General features: G+C 34.8%; 1 protein-coding gene across 27 annotated transcripts in view; it reads left to right on the top strand.

The window, feature by feature from the left end:
* Positions 1–22,627, top strand: part of MRTFB (myocardin related transcription factor B) — a 259,095-nt gene that overhangs the window by 85,191 nt on the left and 151,277 nt on the right. For 23 of the 27 annotated variants that reach the window (XM_072609743.1, XM_072609662.1, XM_072609595.1 and 20 more), the window contains one exon: positions 3,018–3,068. The exons of the other annotated variants lie outside the window; for them this stretch is intronic. Coding sequence is in view for 11 of the 23 variants with exons in the window: in XM_072609595.1 (XP_072465696.1) it covers positions 3,018–3,068 (51 nt within the window). In the remaining 12 variants the exon portion in view is untranslated. The remainder of the gene's footprint in view (positions 1–3,017; positions 3,069–22,627) is intronic. 27 annotated transcript variants of the gene reach the window in all.

The following is a 22,627-nucleotide window of genomic DNA, read 5'->3' as shown; positions in this document are numbered from 1 at the left end:
ATGTGATAGTGATGCCAGTCAGGTGGAGGAAGTTAAATCTCAGTAATGAGTAGCTGTCAGTTTAGCCTTTAAGGCTTATTAATGTTCTGCTGGTCAATTTGGGAGCATTATTTCATTAAAACTTACATTATTCTTTGGTATTGTAAATATGTTAGTTTTAAAAATAAAACTGTAAAAGATGAACACAAATGTATTAATTAAAATAAAAGAATTTGTTCTATAAAATTTGGATTCAGTCAAAAGATCTCACTTTAAGGACCTAGAAGGCCACCTATGGCTTTAAGGCCCCAGGTTCCCCATTGCTGCATTATACCAACATTGTTAGAAAAGGACTATACCATGAAAAAGCTTCTTGGACAAGTGACTATGCAGTGATCTACTTTGGCTATGCCTTTAAAACTTAAATTTTTAAAAGTTTTCTGACATTTTTTCTCATTGTGTTTTTAATTATACTTTTACTCTTGTAATTATACTTTTATTATCAAATAATAGAAGCTACTAGCTTATTATGTCAGGGAAGCCCCTTCAAGCTGATTCTCTAGGGTTCTTAAGTATATTATCCAATGTTTAATTCTTAAAACAGATGATTTGAAATAGATTTAGGGCTTCCAAAGCTTAAAAGCAATAAAGAGAAGAACTGATATTGACACAGTGTTAAACAAGTGCAAGAAATAGTAAACAAAGTTTAACATGGTTTCATGCGCTTTGAGCATGGTGGTGCCCGATTTGGAGAAGTGATTGCCATATGAAAATAATCTAGTCTTATATTTGGTATTTCTGAGACTGTAGGGTCATGGAGTCATCAGTCCCCTTTCTGCCATACATAGTACTGCCATTCTCTTTCATTCAATAACCAGATCTTTTAAGATCTGTATAAACAATAGCAAAATTGAAGTGTGTACCATTCTTTCCCTTCTGAGTAGAACTTTTTACTAAACTAGTCAATTCTTTCAATGTTGCATCCATCCAGGTATAGATATTCAGTTCGCTTGAAGGCACATTTCCTTGGGAGAACTCTTCCAGTTGGTGGTGTTGGCCATTGTTAGTGGTGAGGACCCATAGGGGCAGCGGGACATGTCTTCTCCCAGTTAATGAGCTTCTCCAGTTTCTTCAGCCTCCTAGATGCTCACTGTCTACTTTTAACATTTTTAAAAATATTGAGTTCCAAATTCTCTTTTCCTCCAACCCTTCCTGTTCCCATTGAGAAGGCAAACAATATGATGTCCATTATACATGTGAAAGCATGCAAAACATTTCATGTAAGCCATATTGACAAAAAAGAAAAAGGAAATTGAAAAAATTTTGCTTCAGTTTGAGTTAGTTCATCAGTTCTCTCTCTCAAGTTGGATAGAACTTTTCATCATGAGTACTTTGGAACTGCCTTACATCATTGTATTGTTCAGAGTACCAAGTCTTTCACACCTGATCATTGTTATAGTATGGTGTGCAGTATTTTCTTGGTTGTGTTTACTTCACATTACATGACTTCATTTGAGTCTTCCCAGGTTTTTCCAAAAGCATCTTACATGTCTTTTCTTATATCATAGTAGTATTTCATCACATTTGTATACCACAAATGGTTTAACCTAATTGATGGTTCCCTAATTAATGGACATCTCTTTGGTTTCCAACTCTTTGCCTAAAGAGCTGTTATAAGTATTTTTGTACATATAGATCCTTTTCCCTTTTCTTTGATTTCTGGGTTACAAAACCTAGTAGTGGTATTGAAGGGACAAAGAGTATAAATATTTTTATAGTCCTTTGGGCATGGTTCCAAATTGTTCTCCAAAATTGTTGGACCAGTTCACAATTTCACCCACAGTGTATTAGTATCTCATTTTTTTTTCACATTCTTTTCAGTTTTGGTAATTTTCTTTTTCTGTCATGTCAGCCAGTCTGATAGATGTCAGGTCATACCTCAGTTGCTTTATTTGCATTTCTCTAATCATTAGTGATTTAGACTAATTTTTTCATATGATTATTGAAAACTTATTTTTTTCTTTTGAAAACTACCTTTTCATAGCTTTTGACATTTATTAGCTAGTGAATGGCTCTTATTTTTATAAAAAATTTTGTTCAGTTCCCTATCAATTTCAGAAATAACACCTTTATCAGAGAAAGTTGCTGTAATTCTCCTCTCTTATCCCCACCCCCCCCCAGTTTCCTGCTTTCCTTCTAATTTTAACTACAATAGCTTTGTGCAAAACTTTTTCATTTTATGCTGTCAAATAACTTTACTTCCTGTGACTTTTCTCTCTCTCTTGTTTGGTCTTCTCTTATCTGTAAATCTGACAGGTAAATTTTTCCATGCTTCCTTAACTTGCTTATCATATCACTCTTAATATCTAAAGCATGTCCCCATTTTGGCCTAAGATTTTTTCTGTGCCTAGTTTTTTTCAAATGACTTTACAGTTTTCCCTGCAATTTTTGTCAAATGATGAATTCTTACTTGAAAAGCTTAAATCTTTGAGTTTCTCAAACACTAGATTACTATGATCTTTTACTACTGTATATTATGTACCTAATTTATTCCATTTTTCCACCACTCTATTTTTAGTCAGTACCAGATTGTCTGATGATTACTTCTTTCTAATAAAGGTTGAAATCTGGTACTGCTAGGCTGCCTTCCTTCATATTTTTTTTCACTGATTCACTTGATATTTTTGACCTTTTCTTTTTCCAGATGAAATTTGTTGTTATTTGTTTTCTAGCTGTGTAAAACAATTCTTTGATATTTTTGGGATGTCATTGAATTAAGGAAATTTAATTTAGGTAGAATTGTTCATTTTTTTATTGGCTCAGTCTACCCATGAGTAATTAATATTTCTCCAGCTATTTAGATCTGTCTTTATTTGTGTCAAAGGTATTTTGTGATGGTGTTCACTTTCCATTTTGTTAATCTCCTTTATTTTCAGGATTTCTATTTTGGTACTAATTGAAGAATTTTTAACTTCTCCTGGTTTTTAAAAAAATTTATGCTCAATTCATTGATCTTTTCTTTCTCTCTCTTCTTCTAGAGATACAAAATTTCCCCCAACTGCTGCTTTCGCTGTATCCTACAAATTTTGGTATGTTGTTTCATTGTTGTCATTATTTTTAAGTAAATTATTGATTGTTTCTATGATTTTTTTCTTTGATCCACTCATTCTTTAGGATTATATTCAGTGTCCAATTGATTTTTCAATCTGTGCTTCCAGAGCTCTTTATTGAATGTATTTCTATTGCATATAGAATGTATTTTATTGTACTATGGTCTGAAAAGGGTTGTTTTTTAATATTTCTGCTTTTTTTCAATTTGCAGAAATTTCTGCTTTTTCTTTTTTTCTTTCAAGTGACTTGCTCAGGGTCACTCAGCTAGTAAGTGTATGAAATGCCTGGTCCTTCCCCTGTGCCACCTAGCTGCCCCTCCCACTCCCCCACCCCCTTTTGGATTGAGTAGTGTATTAGGATTTCAGGACATTCAACTATGTAGAAATAATTATGCAAAAACCAGAAAAACCAAAACATTTTGAAATATTGTGAAATTTTTATTCCTTGATGTATGGTCAGTTTTTGTGAAGGTGCCATGTATAGTTGAGAAAAAAATATCCTTTCTGTTCCCATTCAGTTTTCTCCAGAGGTCTGTCATATTTAACTTTTCTAAAATTTTGTTCATCATCTTAGCTTTTTTTTTTTTTTTTTTTTTTTTAGTATTTAGATTTATCTATTGCTGAGAAGGGAAAGTTGGGGTCCCCCACTAATATAGTTTTGCTGTTTATTTCTTCCAACAACTCGTTGAACCTTTCCTTTAAGAATTTGGATCTTTGGCCATTTGGTGCATATATTTTTAGTATTAATATTGCTTCAGTGTCTATAATACCTTTGAGCCTTGATTATCTCTTTTAATCAGGTCTAGTTTTACTTTTGCTTTATCTGGATCATGTTTGCTTCCAATGTTTTTTTTTTTTTAAACTTCTTTTGAAGAATAATAGATTCTAATCCAGCCCCTTATTTTAAGTCTGTGTGTGTGTTTCTGTTTGAACAACATATTGTTGGATTCTGGTTTCTAATTTGCTCTGCTATCTACTTTTTGTTTTACGGGTGAGTTCATTCCATTTATATTAAAAGGTATAATTACTGTGTGTTTCCATCACATTTTCTTCTGTTTATCCTTATTTTTCTTTTTTTTCTTCCTGTCCCTCCTCAAAAGTATTCTGAAAAATTCTTTCTTTTACTCTCACCTCCCTCTTCCTTTATCTCTCTTACTTTCCTATTGAGGAAGATAGATTTCTATACCCACTTCATTGTGTATATATAGTCTTCCCTCTTCCCAGTTCAGATGAGAGTAATGTTCATTTACCACCACACTGACCTCCACTTCCCCTCCAGTGTTGTATTGCATAGGAAATATTCACAGCACCAAAGGTGACTATGAATGTACAGGTATAGTTCAGAATTGCAAAGTATAACAGACTCTCCATATAGAAGGCAGAAGAAAAACATTTATTCAGATACCAGAAAGTCAGATCCCAAAATCATAAAGTCAAATCCATCATAGTAGTCAAGAGGTTAATACACATTATCACTACAGGGTACAAAGCCATTCCCAAGCCTCCCTGCCCCTGCTGGGGCCTTCCCACATATAAACACTCAAGCCTAGCTGTGCCTGATTGTCTATGTCCTCTCTCTTCTTCTGTCCTAACTGCTGTCAATAGCTTCTTCTCTCAGTTCTGCTCTACCCTTCCTGTTCCAGTCATTCAGCAAGCTCCTCCCACCACATGTGACTTAGGCTTGTATGTGATTTAAGCAGGTCACATGGGCCTGTTAACGAATGGTAAAGATCTTCCCATTTAAATTACCATTACAAACATGAAGGCACTTCTTGCTTCTTTTATATGAGATAATTTCCATTGTTCTTACTCTTCTCCCTTCTTCTAGTACATCCCTCTTTCTCACTCTTTTTTCTTTTGAGATCATTCCAATATAATTGACTATACTTGTGCCTTCTGTCTACATGGACTCCTACATGCCCTAAAAATGATAAAATTCTTAGGTGCTAAATGTATCATCTTTCTGTATAGGAATGTAAACAATTTAACCTTCATAAGTCCCTTATGTTTCCTGTTTCACGTTTACCTTTTTATGCATCTCTTGAGAATTGTGTTTGAATGTCAGATTTTTTATTCAACTCTGGTCTTTTCATCAGCAATTCTTGACAGTTCTCTATATAATTAAATACTCAGTTTTTCTGGGTAGATTATTCTTAGTTAAAGTCCCCTAGCTCCTTTTCCTCCCAGAATATCTATTCTAAGCCTTCCACTCCTTTAATGTGGTAGCTGCTAATTCTTGTGTGATCCTGACTATGGCTTCATGATATTTGAAATGATTTGTTTTTGGCTGCTTGCAGTATTTTTTCCCTGACCTGGAAACTCTGTAATTTGTCCATAATATCCTTGGCAGTTTTCATTTTGGGACCTCTTTTTAGGAGGTGGTCAGTGAATTATTTCCATTTTTATTTTACTCTCTAGTTGTAAGATATTAGGTCAGTTTTTTGTAATAATTTCTTGAAACTTGATGTGTGTGCTTTTAAAAAAAAATCATGGCTTTCAAGTAGTCCAATAATTTTAAAATTATCTCTCCTTGATGGTTTTCCAGACTTAGTTGTTTTTCTTTTTCTTTCTTTTTTTTTTCTGAACCAGTGGCACTTTATTAAAAGGTCAGTGGTCCTCTCCAATGAAGTGGATCTCTGATCTTCCTCACTATCTAACATACCTCCTTCTTCCATGGCTTTATATTTCTAAGGTTTGATACCAGATTTGATACCTGAATATTCTTATTTTTAAAAATATTTAAATTTTTATTTTTCAACATTCATTTCCCCAAGATTTTGGGTTCCAAATTTTCTTCCCCTCTTTCCCCTCTCCCCTTCCAAGATGGCATGCATTCTGATTACCCCTTTCCCCAATCTGCACTCTTTTCTATCATACCCCTCCCTTTCTTTATCCCCATCTCCTCTATTTTCTTGTAGGGCAGGATAAATTTTTATGCCCCATTACCTGTATTTCTCATTTCCCAGTTCCATATGAAAACAATTTTTAACATCTGTTTTTAAAACTTTGAGTTCTAAATTCTCTCCCTTCCCTCCCTATCCACCTTCATTGAGAAGGCAAGCAATTCAACATAGGTTATACATGTATAGTTATGCAAAACACTTCCATAATAGTCATGTGAAAGATTATATTTCCCTCCATTGTGTCATGCCCCCACTTATTCTATTTTCTCCTTTGACCTTTTCCCTTTTCAAAAGTGTTTGCTTCTGACCACCCCCTCCAAGCTTCCCTCCCTTCTTTTATCTCTTCCCCCCATCCCTGTCCCTCTTTTTTATACTCTATTTTGCTTAGCCATTGCCCAGTTGATGGTTATCTACTTTATTTGTAGTTCTTTGCTGCAATAACAAGTGCTGCTTTCAATATTCTAGTCTATATGTTTCCCTGGGTGGATTTTATACCTAGTAGTAGGATACCTGAATCAAAGGCTGTAACATAAAATGTTTGAGACACAGTTTCCATGTAATTAATAATTTTATTAATTATGCTAGCAGCTAATTAATTAAAAGGGTCAGTGTCAGTCTTGAATGCCAAAGAACCCCTCATGGACCTCACTCAACACTTATATAACCTTGGAAGATCTGGTGTTTCTGAGGGTGGCAATTAATACGTGGAAGTGTTTATACAGTAAATTTACATATACACCTATTTGTGTCTAATGGTAGCTATCTCTGGGATGGGATGGGGGGGAGGGATAGAAAAAGAAATTTACATGATAATTTTGTTGTATATTTGAAAGGAATAGCACATTGTGCATAGTAGATTTGCAGTTACATGTACAGTCTTTTTTATTGTACTGTTATGGAAATACCTTATTTCATATATTAAAATAAAAAAATGAGAAGAATGAATATTGTAATGAGAGGTAGACTTATTGTAATGAGGGCCTGGAGGAAATGACTGATCACTGTTGTTCATATACCACCACCAGTGTAGGGCAGTCTAGACCAGCACTTCTTAAACTGTGGGGCATGATCCCATAGGATTGAAAAAAATTTGGCAACAATAAAAGTTTTCTGAATGCACTAAGACCAAAAATTAATTAAAAGTCATCAAACACATAATAAATCAAAATTGTTTTTGGCAGCACTTGCCCTTGATGCATCATGCAACTTTGCTGTAACCTTGATTCTGAACGCACAGCATGCACACTTTGCACTGAGCAAGGCCACACAAACACTGAAAGGCAGAAAGGGGTCTCCAGGGGAAAAAGTTTTAAGAAGTTCTGATCTAGGTAAAGGATTGCACTCCCCACCCCTCCCAATACTGCCTGCACACAACATGTTGGGTTGGAATTCACCTTATATTAAATTCTTTGTAAGGTTTTCTATTTGGGTAGTATTTCCCACTCAGCATTGAGAATCACGTACCTGAGGGATTGGGGCAATCTCGTTCATCAACAACGTGCTTCAGATACCGAACAACCTACAGGTTTCTGATAAAATCCTGGTCCTTCAGTGAGAGAGAAATAACCATTTTCCAAGCTGTTTTTTGATTTTTCCCACAGAACAGATCACGCTAGGTTTTCAATAGGTACTATTCATTGTTTTGAAGAAATAAGCATTTTTTTTATTCCTATACCCATTTTTTCTGGTCTGATTTATTTCCTAATCTTTAAAAATATCAATACTTATTATAGTACCTATCCCATATTATTCTGAGGTTGAATTTTTTTTTCAAAATAATATTTGCAAACTTCAAAGTGCTGCATAAGTGTCAGTTATGTTACATTTCTGGTGACAAAAATATGAAATTTCATTACTGTCTTTTGCCATTGTTATTTTTAGATTCCATTAAATTCCCCTCCCATTCATGCACCCCACCCCTTTTTTAAAAATAATAAAAAGGAGGACTAAGCAGTGCTTTAGCAAAACCAACCCGCATCTGCACTGAGTCTGATAACTATAGGTAATGTTCTACACGTATGGTCCCATAACTTAGGCATTAAATGAGCCTGGCAAAAATGGGAGGAAGATGCATTTTTTTAATCTCTCTGAGACTGATTGTAGTTATTATGATAGCGTTTATCTAGTCTTTCTGGTTACATTGTTGTAGTTATTGCATTCATTATCTAATTCTACTTTACTCTGCCTCAACAGAAGTGTGAATCACTGAATTCTTCATATTCATTGTTTCTTATAGCAGAGTAATATGCTATTATGTTTATGTACTTCATTTTATTTAACCATTCTTTAAAGGACATCTATTTTTAAAATTATTTTCTTGTCTAAATCAGTCATATTGATATTTAATTATATACCATATCTTTTTCTGAGTTTTATTCTACTTTTTTAATTTTAATTTTTGCTTAAACAAGTCAATTATTTCACAGGTAACTGATGCCTTATCAGTAATTTCATTTTCTGTCTGTTAAAATATAGTTTCATCCTTTTTGACGTTTCAGTGATTATCATGTTTAATGACTGCAGATTGTTTTCTTGTAGAAAGTGTACAAATAAAAATAGAGTATACTCCTTAGTCCTTTATCATCTTCTGCTGTCTTCTGTTACATGCTGCCTCATCACGACTTGGCTTAACATGACACTGAAAAAAGAACAGGGAATGCTAAGAAACACAAAGTTTTTAGACTACGTATAACCATAAATATAACTTAGCATTCTAAATGTGACCATTGAAATTGGTCATATTACTGTAGGAAATTAGTGGCACCAATCTGACATTCTTACTGTGAAACCAGAAATGAAACCAGAAAATGAGAGGATATTGCATTCAGAGGAAAAAATGACTTGCAATTTCTTTTTGAAGAAGCATGGGAGTTGGTGAAGTTGATTTTATCTAGACTCCAAAGAGAACAAACAGCATTTCATAAAAGAAGAATGATCATCTTTTATTACAGTGCTCGTGATCAATATTTGCAAAAATATCACTTCGAAAATACTTGCATCTTATGTGCCAACATCAATGGTTGAGGATGATGAAGAAGAAAAATTCTTGGAGGGACTTGATAGAACACTTTATGTCTTCAGCATGTACTTTTATATTTCATGACATTAGTGCATAGGTGGACATAAGGGAGGATGCTAAAAAAATATGTTGAAAACATTTTTTAGGAGCCCCCACATGGTTGGCCCCTGCTGTCTTTCAAGTATTGTTGAATCGTGTGAGCATCCTCTTCTCTCTACGGGTGAACAGTCCCCTTCCCAACTCCATCCCCTCCCTTCCTTCTCTACTTAAGTGAACAGATTCACATTACAGCTTTATGTAAAAGTTTGCAGAATAATAGTCCACTTACATAAAATGAGAACTCTCTGTAACTATCAAGAATCCATAAAATTCTGTTATAAACCTTGTATCTGCTTTAAAAAACCTTTGGTACCAATACAAATAGAATAGGATCCTTCAAAAGTTATAAATAGGGAGATTTCAAAGGAAGAAATAGAAACCATCAAAAGTCTTGAAAAAAGTTCAAAATCTGTAAATCAGAAAAGTGCAAATTAAAAGAACTCTAAACCATAAAATTTTCAGAAAAAGAAAAATTTAATGCTGGAGTGGTAATGGTGAAAATAACATAACAACTCACTGCTAGTATAATTCTGAATAGGTCCTATCATGTTGGAAACATAATATTATATAATGTTATACAGTAAGGTTTATAATTGCCTAGAGAATTACATGAGTGTGTGTGTGTTTGTGTGTGTTTGTGTTACAAAAATGTTCTTTGATTCATTGTCCCCACACCTGGGAATTTACTTCACGAATGTTACACTGACAGGAAAATAAGATCTAGATGTGTAAAAAAATTCATACTATGGCTGTTTGTAATACTAAACTTAAATGTCACTAGGGGAATGACTAAAATAACTATGGTGTATGAATGTAAGGAAATATATATTTTTTTAATGTTTAAGTCAGATATTTATTTGAAATTTAACTACGATATGTGGTATAATATGTTCATCTATGGCCATTTTCTCTCAAACTCCTTTCTAATTTCCTCGGCAGTTTTTGTAAAATAGTGAACTTTTTTTATTTTATTTTATTTTTTAATTTAATTAATTTATTTGTTGTCAGTTTTCAACAATCACCTCTGTAAGTCTTCAATTTTCCCCCCACTCCTTCCCCCTCCCTCCTCCAGACGGCATGTAGTCTTACATGAGGTCTGCATATATTTTCTTATTAAACACGTTTTCACATTAGTCATGTTGCCTAGAAGAATTTAAATGAATGAGAAAAACCATGATAAAAACCCAACCAAAACATAACACAAGAGAAAATTGTCCACTTCATTCTGCATTCTGGTTCCTTAGTTCTTTCTCTGGATGTGGATGGCATTTTGTATCATCAGTCCTTTGGTAATGTTTTAGGTCCTTGCATTGCTATGAAGATGAGAAAATATTTTGAAAGAAATAATGAACAAGTAGGTATGGAAATACATGGATATATGGATACATACATACACACGTTTCTATACATATGAAAAACTCATGAAAATACATATTAAAAACTCAAGCAAAGAGAACAGTATGTACAGTCACTGTACCCATTTACAAAATCAGATTTTGTGTGGAAAGTGGCTGTAGAGTCCTTGTTTATTTTTCAGAGGAAATGATGCTAAATGACTTGCCCAAGATACACAGTGAACAGCTGACTAAACTTTCTACCCTGTCATGTTTCAATAACAGCAGTAAATTTATATCACATACATAGAAAAGAAGGTCAAAGAGAATGATAAAAACCAGGATGATATGGATATTATTGTGTTAAAGTTCATCTAGGTATCTTTTGGGATAAAATTTGCTATCAGTTTATGAAGGAAGTTTCAAACATAGGTACATTCATATAAACTGTCTCCTGTTTGCTTATTTGGTTTCGGTTTTCTGTGTTCATTTTTGTAATTTCCTTGTTTGTCAGAAAGGAGAAATTGTAAGGGATTCAATAAGATTAAACTTTTTATGTACTTGCATGGAAAGATGTTTACATGTTACTCCTAAGAATTTTGTCATTATTAGGGCAGTTAAAAGGAGTATACAAAGATATATGGGTGTGATTTGAATATGATGGGATGATGTCTAAAAAAAATAAAATCAAAGGGTGAGACAGTGGAGAGGAGGTGAGAGATAAACCTTACTCTGGTTGGATTTGACTCAAAGAGGGAATACTATTTATACTTAGTTGGGTATAGAAGTCTCTCTTACCCTGTGGGAAAGTAGGAGAAGAATGGGTTGGGGATAGTGGGGTGATAGAACAGAGGACAAATTAGGAAATTAGCTAGAAGCAAAATACTTGTGAGGATGGACAGAATGAAAGGAGAAAGTAGGATAAGCAGTGGGAAAAACAGAAAGAGAAGAGCAACAAATTGGGAATACAACCAAAAAAGCTAGAAAGTGAACAAATTAAAAATCCGCAATTAAATACCAAATTAGAATTTCTGAAAATCAAGAGAGATTAGTAAAACTGAAATTAAGAAAATTATTGATCTAAAAAATAAAACTTAAGAGCTGATTTTATGGGAAAAAACAATAAAATAGATTATCTGGCTAATTTTTTGGTTTTTAGAAAAGGAAGAAAATGAAATTGCAATATTCTCCTGGTTCTGGTCATTTCATTTTGCATCAGTTCATCTAAGTCTTTGCATATTTTTCTGAGAACATTTTGCTCATCATTTCTTATAGGACAGTAATATTCCACCACCATTTCTTCAGCCATCCCCCAAATGATGTGTATCTCTTCAATTTCCAATTCTATGCCACTGCTAAAAGAGTGGCAACAAATATTTTTATACATATAGATCCTTTTCCTTTTCATCTCTTTCAGATACAGACCTAGCAATGGTCTTGCTAGGTCAAAGGGTATGAATGGTCTTACAACTTTTTAGGTATAGTTCCAAATTGCTCTACAGTATGTGTGGATCAGTTCACAACTGCACCAACAGTTCATTAATGTCTCAATTTTGCCATATCTCCTCCAAAATTTGTTATTTCCCTTTTCTGTCACAGTAGCTAATCTGATAGGTGTAAAGTGTTACCTCAGAGTTGTTTTAATTTGCAGAGCATTTTTACATGACTATTGATAGTTCTGATTACTTTGTCTGAAATTTGTCTATTCATCTCCTCTGACCATTTAGCAATTTGACAATGGCTCTTATTTTAATAAATTTGACTCCATTTTTTATATGTTAGAGAAATGAGTTCTTTATCAGAGAAATTTGCTGTAAAAAAATTTTTCAGTTGTATTCCCAATTTGTTGCTCTTCTCTTTTTCTATTTTATTCATGTAAGAATTTCAAAATATAAAATTTCCCCTAAGAACTGCTTTGACTGCATCTTATAAGTTTTGGTATATTATCTCATTATTGTCATTCTCTTGATTGTTTCTGTGATTTGTTGTTTAACCCACTCATTCTTTAGGATTAAGTTTTTTAGTTTCTAATTAATCTTTAGTCTGTCTTCCCATGGCTCTTTATTATATGTAATTTTTATTGCATTATGATCTGAAAGGATCCATTTAATATTTCTGCCTTTCTGCATTGTATTATGAGGTTTTTATGCCCTAGTACATGGTCAGTTTCCATGTATTGCTGAGCAAAAGGTATATTCCTTTCTATCCCCATTCAGTTTTCTTTTTTCCTTTTAAAAAAAAAAAATTTATATATTTATTTTGTTTTCAACATTCATTTCCACAAAATTTTGAGTTCCAAATTTTCTCCCCTTCGCCCACCCCAAAATGCTTTGCATTCTGATTATCCCTTACACCAATCTGCCCTCCCTTCTAACATCCCTCCCTTCCCTTATCCCTATCTTCTCTTTTGTCCTCTAGGGCAAGTTAAATTTCTATACCCCATTACCTGTATTTGTTATTTCCCAGTTGTATACAAAAACAATTTTCAACATTTGTTCCTAAAACTTTGAGTTCCAATTTCTCTTCCTTCCTGCCTCTCCACCCATCCCCACTGAGAAGGCATGCAATTCAATATAGGCTATATATGTATAGTTTTGCAAATAACTTTCCATAATAGTCATCTTGTGTAAGACTAACTATATTTGCCTCCATCCTATCCTGCCCTCCATTTTTCTTCTATTCTCTCTTTTGACCTTGTCCCTTCCCAAGAGTGTTGACTTCTAATTGCTCCCTCCTCTCATTTGCCCTTCCTTCCATCACCTCCTCTACCCTGCTTATCCCCTTCTCCCCTACTTCCCTGTAGTGTAAGATAGGTTTTCATACCTAAGTGACTGTGCATGTTATTGCTTCCTTGAGCCAAATGTGATGAGAGTAAGCTTAACTTTTTCCCTCTCACCTCCCCCGTTTTCCCCTCCACTGAAAAACTTTTTATTGCCTCTTTTATGAGAGGTAATTTGCCCCATTCCATTTTTCCCTTTCTCCTCCCAATATATTCCTCTATCACCCCTTAATTTTATTTTTTAGATATGATCCCTCCTATTCACCTCACTCTGTGCTCTCTGTCCCTGTCTCTCTTTCTGTGTGTGTGCGTGTATAATCCCACCAACTACCCAGATACTGAGAAAAGTTTCAAGAGTTACAAATACTATCTTTCCGTATAGGAGTGTAAACCGTTAAGCTTTAGTAAGTTCCTTATGATTTCTGTTTTCTGTTTACCTTTTCAAGCTACTGTTGATTCTTGTATTTGAAAGTCAAATTTTCTTTTCAGCTCTGTCTTTTCATCAAGAATGCTTGGAAGTCCTCTATTTCATTGAAGGACCATTTTTTCCCCTGAAGTATAATACTGAGTTTTGCTGGGTAGGTGATTCTTGGTTTTAATCCTAGTTCCTTTGACTTCTGGAATACCATATTCCAAGCCCTTCGATCCCTTATTGTAAAAGCTGCTACATCTTGTGTTATCCTGATTGTATTTTCACAATACTTGAATTGTTTCTTTCTGGCTACTTGCAGTATTTTCTCCTTGATCTGAAAATTCTGGAATTCGGCTGCAATATTCCAAGGAGTTTCTCTTTTTGGATTTCTTTCAGGAGATGATCAGTGGATTCTTTCAATATCTGTTTTGCCCTCTGGTTCTAGAATATCAGGGCAGTTTTCCTTGATAATTTCTGGAAGATGATGTCTAGGCTCTTTTTTTGATCATGACTTTCAGGTAGTCCCATAATTTTTAAATTGTCTCTTCTGGATCTATTTTCCAGGTCAGTTGTTTTTCCAATGAGATATTTCACATTATCTTCCCTTTTTCCATTCTTTTGGTTTTGTTTTGTAATTTCTTGATTTCTCATAAAGTTATCTCTTCCATTCTAATTTTTAAAGAACTATTTTCTTCAGTGAGTTTTTGAACCTCCTTTTCCATTTGGCTAATTCTGCTTTTTAAAGCATTCTTCTCCTCATTGGCTTTTTAGACCTTTTTTGCCAATTGAGTTAGCCTTATTTTTAAAGTTATTATTTTCTTTAGCAGTTTTTTTTGGGGGTCTCCTTTAGCAAGCTGTTGATTTGCTTATCATGATTTCTTGCATCTCTCTCATTTCTCTTCCCAATTTTTCTTCCACCTCTCTTACTTGATTTTCAAAATCCTTTTTGAGCTCTTCCATGGCCTGAGACCATGATGTATTTATTTTGGATATTTGGGATGCAGAAGCCTTGACTTTTATGTCTTCCCTTGATAGTAAGCATTGTTCTTCCTCATCTGAAAGTAACCTTCTGTAGTAACCTTCTCTATCTGAGACTGATTTGAATTCAGGTCCTCCTGACTCCAGGACTGGTGTTCTATTCACTGCGCCACCTAGCTGCCCCTATTTTAATAGGCTTAAAATCATTGTTCTTAGAAAGGGTCCATAGGTTTCACCTCGTTGGCAGTGGGGTCCATGTCACTAAAAATGTCAATAATCTCAGCTCTGAATGAATTGTTATTATTATGCCCTGTGTCTGTGTAATACTTTTTGTAATTTTGTTGGTATATCACTAAATCTATAAATGAATTGTGACAGTATCATAGTTTTAATTTCATTGTCATGGGCGCCAAATATTTCTACAGTTATTTAAATTATTCTTTCCTTCTCTTAGAAGTGCTTTTTAATTATATCTATACAGGCGTTTACTGTGGTTTAGCAAAGTAGCAGGTTTTGAAAGAAATCTACAAAAATCCAAGAGGAAATATTAGCAAGTCCATTCAGAATAACTGGAAATGGCATAAAATGTCTGGGAGTCAGTCCATTAAGGCACACTCAAGGTTTGTATAGATATAATTAACTTGTCATTATTAAGTCCTCTTCAACCGAAGTGCTTTGCAGCACTGTGCAATATACTAGAACTAGATTAAGATGTAATTAAGAAGTATTTAAGAAAATAGATCAAAAAAACAAAACAAACTACATTTTAAAACTCGGACAATATACAACCTACTGAACTTCTTATGATTAGTGTACTCCATTTCTTTTGAGTTTAACAGCCTTCTCTACATTCCTGTCTTGGAGTTTGCCATTGCTATATTGTAAACTCTGGTCTGGAAATCCCAATCCATTTCTTAGAATCTGTTTTCTTAACCATCTGTTCACTTCCCACATCTTCCTTTCCTTTTGGAATATCTTGCTTTTCATAGACTGTAAGGCTGTAGTGAGGAAAACACCTCCTGTACCCCTAAATTTTTCAGTGTCTTTCCTATGATGTCATAAATGTTAATCTTGCTTTTTTTATGTTCCCTCTGATGTGACAGTATCATTTGTCTCCTTGAATCATCAGAAGTTTGGTAAATCTTAAGAGGTTCTCTATCACATCTTGCTTATTGCCCTTTGAAAATCACAATCTTTTCTTTTGTTATTTACTCTTGAAATAGTTGCCTTGGTAATTGTCAGCTGGGAGTCTTTGCTCACTATTTCTAATCTCTTCTTTGTCTTGTCCCTACTATGTGATCCTTCTCCTGTGGGTCCAACATCATCTTTACTTTGAGTCTAGTTCTTTCCCCTTTTGGATGTGTCATATGTTGAAGTTAACTACAAATGTTCAGTGATCTTCCATCCTTTTCGCGTGTGCTTGATTTTATTGTATCTTCTACCCTCATCATGTTTACCGTCTCCCTAGTCAGATCTCCCCAGTTTTTTTGCTTTTGTTTTTACATTGAAGTCCTTATATAGTTGTTTTTGTTTTTAAAGAGACTTAATTCATCCTGATAAGTTGGACTGGTAAAGGGACATTTCCTCAAAGCCTTTCAGCTCCCTTCCACTCTCCAAGATCTTTCAAAAATCATCTACAGTGGCTCAGAATTCACATCTTCTCATTCTTTCTGTACTCTGAGTGTATTTTATCTCAGTCTATTGACTCTAGCTCACTCAGTCAGGGTATAGAGATGCTGTATGACTTTCTCATTATCCTAGATGTCTGTTTCCTGTTCAAACTCTACTAGTCCAAAGATTATATTCATACCCAGTAGTTGACCTATTCCTTCTTTTGATTTTCCACTTGCCTCCTAAATTACTAAAAAGAAAATAAAACTATTTTTATTGTCTACAGCAATGTTTTCCCCAGTTCTTTATCAATCAGTGGAGTTTGGAAGTAGTTGCAGAGAAGCAAGTGGCAAGGGAATATCCATTTTTTCCAAATAGTTGTTACACAATTGTTATGTCTTAACTATATGCATTGTTTGGCTTTCACAGTAGTATTAAGTTTTAAAATAAAACAACAGATGCCTTTGAAATTGCTTTTTTTTATACAGATTCTCTGATGGTATTATTCTAGCATCCTAGCAGTTGTGGCATTGATTTACCTCCTTCAGTGCTAAAAAGTACCATTTCTGTGTTGTTGATCTCAAAAATTCTTATTTAAACTTTATCACAAAACCTAATTGTAAATACTTTTCTAACTAGACAAATATTTTTGTGTGTGTGGACATTTGTCTTTGAACTTCTTCATTTGTACTGGACTTTACAGTTCTTGATCTAAGCCCGCTGTTTTGTCTTGTTTGAATTTGTTTCCATTGGCTGGGAGCCAGTTGTTTTTCATAACTTTTGGAATACAATGGAGCTTTAAAGTATTAGAATAATATTTTGTCAGTGCTAGAACATTTCATTAAACATATTTGGAAAACTTATATCCTGAGAGTGTAGTCAGTTATGTAATAGACTTCTGCCTTTTAAATCTAACTTTGATCCACCTTGTACTTCTCTTGCACTTTTAGTTGGTACCATACAATTTATCACTTAATAATTATGGATCTTCTTTTACTGTTTACTTAGTCATGTGTTATCTCTTTAGATAGGTGATAAGTTACTTGTGAATAGAGATTCATTTCAAATATTTCTCTTGTAAGCAAGAGTAATATTCCTCCATAATGTAGTGGTCTGCTCAGCCACACATTGATATTTGATTCATTTACATATTAATTGCTTACCACCACATCCTTCAGTTCTCATTATCTCTCACCCCCACCCTTATATCCATCTGTTGCCAAGGTCTGAGTAAGCCCCTTTCTCTCTTTTGTTACTGCAGCCATTCTGTTAACAGGCCCTTACACTTGAACTACTACAGTAACCTGCTATTTGGCTTACCTGCCACGAGTCTCTCTCACTCTAGTCCAGTCCATCTTCCACTCAGATGCCAAAGTGTCTTTTCTTAAAGCATAGATCTGATCATGTCCCTTCCTTACTTCATAAATTCCAGTGACTCCCTAACCACCTCCAAGATCAGATATAAAATCCTCTGTCATTCATTGCCCTTCACATATTATTTTTGTTATTATTTCCATCCTCAAATAAGACACTCCATCTCTTAGCAAGCTGTATCCTCAATGCTTGGAGTGTTTTCTCTCCTTATCTCTGCCTTCTGGCTTCTAAGACCCAGCTAAAGTTCCACCTTACACAGGAAACTTTTCCTGATCTCGTTCAATTCTAGTGTCTTTCCTCTGTTGGTTATCTCTGTGTTTTCCCAACAGTAATGTCTTCCATATCTCAGGGGTTAGAGGTATGGTTGGAAAATCTACATAAAATTTTTTGGCCCTCCCTTCATGCCAGAGAAGAAGTCTGAATTATTATGCTATTACAAGATAAAATATGTTGATATCATACAATATTATACATATATTTTATGCATTTCTGAGTTTCTTAACTTTTTCTGTGTCATCTGCTGGCCATTGAGTGTTGTCTGGGGCTTCCACAAAGCTCTCTAAAATTACCATCTAATTTCTTTTGTTGATCTGTGATAGACTGAAACCTTAAGGGGGAAAGTTGCAATGTGGAAGGGATAACTCTATATAGCTTATTTTTACAGAGCTATTTGCATGTTGTCTGTCCCATTAGATTTTGAGCTCCTCAAGGGGGAGAGATTGTCCTTTGTTAGGTGTTGCAGTTGATAGACAACTTGGCCTGGAATCAGAAGACCTGAGTTCAAATATGGCTTCTAACATGTCCTAGTTGTATGATCTTAGGAAAGTCGCTTAACTTTTGCCTCCATTTCCTCATCTGTAAAAAGTAATTATTTCTTACAGTACAATAATACTCCATCATAATCACATACCACAGCTTGGTCAGCCATTCCCCAATTGATGGACATCCCCTCAATTTCTAATTCCTTGCAGTGAGATGCAAGTGAGCTGTTATTAATATTTGTATATACATAGGTTCTTTTCCTTCTTATTTTTTATTTCTATTTGGATGAGGACTTAGTAATGTTATTGCTAGGTAAAAGGGTATGAATGGTTTTATAGCCCTTTGGGCATAGTTCCAAATTACAGAATGGTTGAATCAGTTCACAACTCCACCAACAGTGCATTAATGTCTCTTTTTTCCCATATTCCTGCCAACATTTGTCATTTCAATTTTCTATCCTATTTAGCCAATCTAATAGGTATGAGGTAGTACTTCAGAATTATTTTAATTTCCATTTCTTCAATCAGTAGTGACAGTATTTTTTCATATATTATAGGTATATAATAGGTATGCTACATCTGTTATAGATAGTTATATTACCTGAAAACTGTTCATATTTTTTGATCACTTATCAGTTGAGGAATGGCTCTTATTTTTATAGATTTGACTAATTTCTCTATATACTTGAAAAATGAAGCGTTTATCAGAGAAACCTGCTTCAAATTTTTTTCCACGGTTACTATTGTAAACTGTATTTCTGTCTTCTGTTCCCCCACCCCCATTTATTCTATTCTCTCCTTTCACTCTATCCTTCCTCAAAAGTGTTTTGCTTCTGACTTCCCCCTCCCCCAATCTATCTTCCCTTCTGTCACTGCCCCCCTTTCTAACTGCTTGCAGTATTTTTTCCTGGGAACTCTGAAATTTGACCATAATATTCATGGGAGTTTTCCTTTTGGGATCTCTTTCAGAAGGTGATTGGTGGATTCTTTTAATTTCTAGTTTACCTTCTGATTCTAGAAGATCAGAACAGTTTTCTTTGATAATTTCTTGAAAGATGATGTCTAGCCTCTTTTTTTGATCATGGCTTTTAGGTAGTTTATTAATTTTTAAATTATCTCTGCTGGATATATTTTCCAGGTTAGTTGTTTCTCCAATGAGATATTTGCATTGTCTTCCATTTTTTCATTCTTTTGGTTTTGTTTTATAGTTTCTTGATTTCTCATAATGTCATTAGCTTCCATTTACTCCATTCTCATTTCTGTTTGGCCAGTTCAACTTTTTAAGGCATTCTCCTCATTGACTTTTTGGGCCTCTTTTACCATTTGGCCTAGTCTCTTTTTTAAGGTGTTATTTTTTTCAGTATTTTTGAGGGTCTCCTTTACCAAGCTTTTGAGTCGTTTTTCATGATTTTCTTATATTTAAGCTCATTTCTCTTCCCAGTTTTTCTACTGCTTTTTATACTTGATTTTCAAAATGCTTTTTTGAGCTCTTCCATGTCCTGAGACCAATTCATATTTTTCTTGGAGGCTTTGTATGTAGGAGTTTTCACTTTGTTGTGTGTTTTGGTTTTCCTTGTCACTTAAGTAAGTTTTTATTGTCAGTTTTTTTCCCATTGTTTGCTCATTTTCCTAGCCTATTCCTTGACTTTTTAACTCTTTATTAAGGTAGGATTGTGCTTCCAGGGTGGAGGGCAAGCTGTCCCAATCTTCAGGGATTTTGTGCAGCTGTTTTCAGAGGTACTTCTGGGGACCTGTAAGTTTTCATTTCTTCCAAGGTGATATAATCTGAAGAGAGGTGTTTACTACTCTCCTGGCCTGTACTCTGGTCCATGAGCAACCATAAGCACTCTTTTCTGCTCAGAAACTGTGAACAGGGTTCACCCTCCACTGTGGCTTCCAAACTGTGGTGTGCTAGTGCTTCTCCTTGGTCCTGGGACTGCCACACAGGGCTGTGACCTGGATCCAAGTATGGGCAGAGCAACAGAGTCCTGCCTCAGTGCTAGCAAAAAGATCACAGTAATTTCCTTCTGACCAATTTTTTGACCCCCTTAACATCTGTGGGGTGAGCGCTCAGGAAGCAGTCATTGCTACTGATTCAGTCACTCCCAAGGTGTGTTCCTGGTTTATTGGGGCCCGGGACTGTGCTGGCCCCGCCTGCTCAGGATTATCCTCCTCTCTCACCCTGGTGCCACAGACTTTTCTTGCCAACCTTACAAGTTGTCTTTGGCTGGAAATTTGTTTCACTTCATTTTTTTTATATGTGTTCTGGTGCTCTAAAATTTGTTTGGAGTCATTTTCTAAAGATATTTGGAGGGTTTTGGAGATGAGTCTCTCTCTGCCTTCAGTCTTCCATCTTGGCTGCATCTCTTTACTGATCAATTTGTAAGACTTCCAAAATTTTTTGTCTTTACAATGTAGTTGTTATCCTAGAAATTGTTGTTGTTCACTTCATCTGCATAGATTCATAAAAATCTCAGGTTACTCTGAACCTTTCCCCTTCAGGATTTCTATGGCATTTGATATGCCTTATTTTGTTTAGCCATTTCTCATTTGTTGGACACTCCTTTAGTTTCATTTTCTTTGTCACAACAAAAAGAACTGTTACAAATATTTTTGTACATATAATTCTTTTTCCTCTTAATTTTTTTTTTGCAGTTATACAGATATGTTTGTTTTACATTTTATTTTATTTTCAGGTCCACATTTTTTCCCCTCATCCCACCTCCACCCCATACACTAGAAGGCAAGAAAAACAAAACCCATTACAAACATATGTAGTGAAATAAAACAAATTCCTGCATTGACCATGTCCAAAAAAAGTCTTAATCTATACTTTGACTGTCATACTTCTTTTAGGTGAAGGGTATTATATTTTATCATAAATTCTCTGGAATTTTGGTTGTTTATTGTGTGGGTCAGAGTTCCTAAATATTTCAAAGCTGAAATGCCATATCGTAGTTGTTATATAATTTTTTCTCCTAGTTTGACTCATTTTGTATCACTTTATGCAAATCTTACCACGCATCTCTGAAACTGTCCCTTTCATGAGTTCTTAGGCTCACTAGCATTACATTACATTACATTGCATTGGTTTACCATCATTTACCATTCCCCAGTTGATGGCCACTTTTTTAGTTCCAGTTCCTTTGACACCACAGAAGAATAATTATAACTTTTTTGTACTTATACCTTTTCCTTTTTGTTTGCTCTTTGGAATATAGGCCCAGTAATTTACTTTCTCAAATGTTTTGCTCAATTTAGTAACTTTTGGGATATGGTTCCAAATTGTATTCCAGAATGATTAGATCAATTCATAGCTGATCAAAATTGTCTTCTGTGATCCTCTCTGTCTTTTGTTTTGGTATGAACTCTTTCCTTATCAATAGATCTGAAAGATGATTTCATTGTTCATTTAATTTGTTCATAATGTGTTGTGGGTTATAGAGCCTTTGTATGGTGTAAAGTGTTATCAAACATTAGCCTAAGTTTGTTTATTGTTTATTTCTTCCATATGCTATATATCTAATTTAGTTCCTAGACACCCTACCCTCAAATCTGGAAAATATACCAGACCAAATCCAAGAACAAAAACATGACTATTTTTTTGACCCCAAGTTGGTATATAGGGAGAGAGAAAAAGAGGTTTCTGGGCACTTGGAATGGGCACTGGCCAGGGAATACCATGCAGAGCATTGTGGTTCAGGGAGAGGTTGTGCAGCAGACTAAGGTGTTCTGAGATCCACCATAGAGGAGTCTAAACTTGTGTAGGGGGCAAGAACAGATTCCAACTGTCATTTCTGTCAGTCATGACCTAGTTCTCCATTATAGATACCAGGTGAACTGAGAAGATCCATATCTAGCAGTAGCATTTCAGGATAAGGAATGGTTGGGACCCTAGGCTACATACTGAACAAAGAGCAAATTAAGAAGTAAGCAGATGTTGTGTGACTGGAGGAATTTAGCAGTGTCATCTCCAGCCTGTACTCCAGATGAAAGCCTGCAGTGGAATAACCAGGGCAGAAAATCCAAAATGAAGAGAAAGCTACATATGTAGTTCTTTAACTCTGTTGTACCAACAGAGCTTATGAACTGACTGATAGTGGCTCAGTCCACAGAAGTCTACTGAATCTCCCGATGGGGCAAGCCCATAGGTGTCTTATGAAAACTCAAATTCAGGTCAGAAACTTGAAGAGTTCAGACCAGGAAGGCAGTGATTAGATGATTTTGGGAGCACTGAAAGCTTGGAAATCCTCATTCTGAGTTCCAGA

Source organism: Notamacropus eugenii, chromosome 1 (genome assembly GCF_028372415.1).
Source record: "Notamacropus eugenii isolate mMacEug1 chromosome 1, mMacEug1.pri_v2, whole genome shotgun sequence".
Taxonomy (NCBI): domain Eukaryota; kingdom Metazoa; phylum Chordata; class Mammalia; order Diprotodontia; family Macropodidae; genus Notamacropus; species Notamacropus eugenii.
This window is presented reverse-complemented; position numbering and strand designations above follow the sequence as displayed.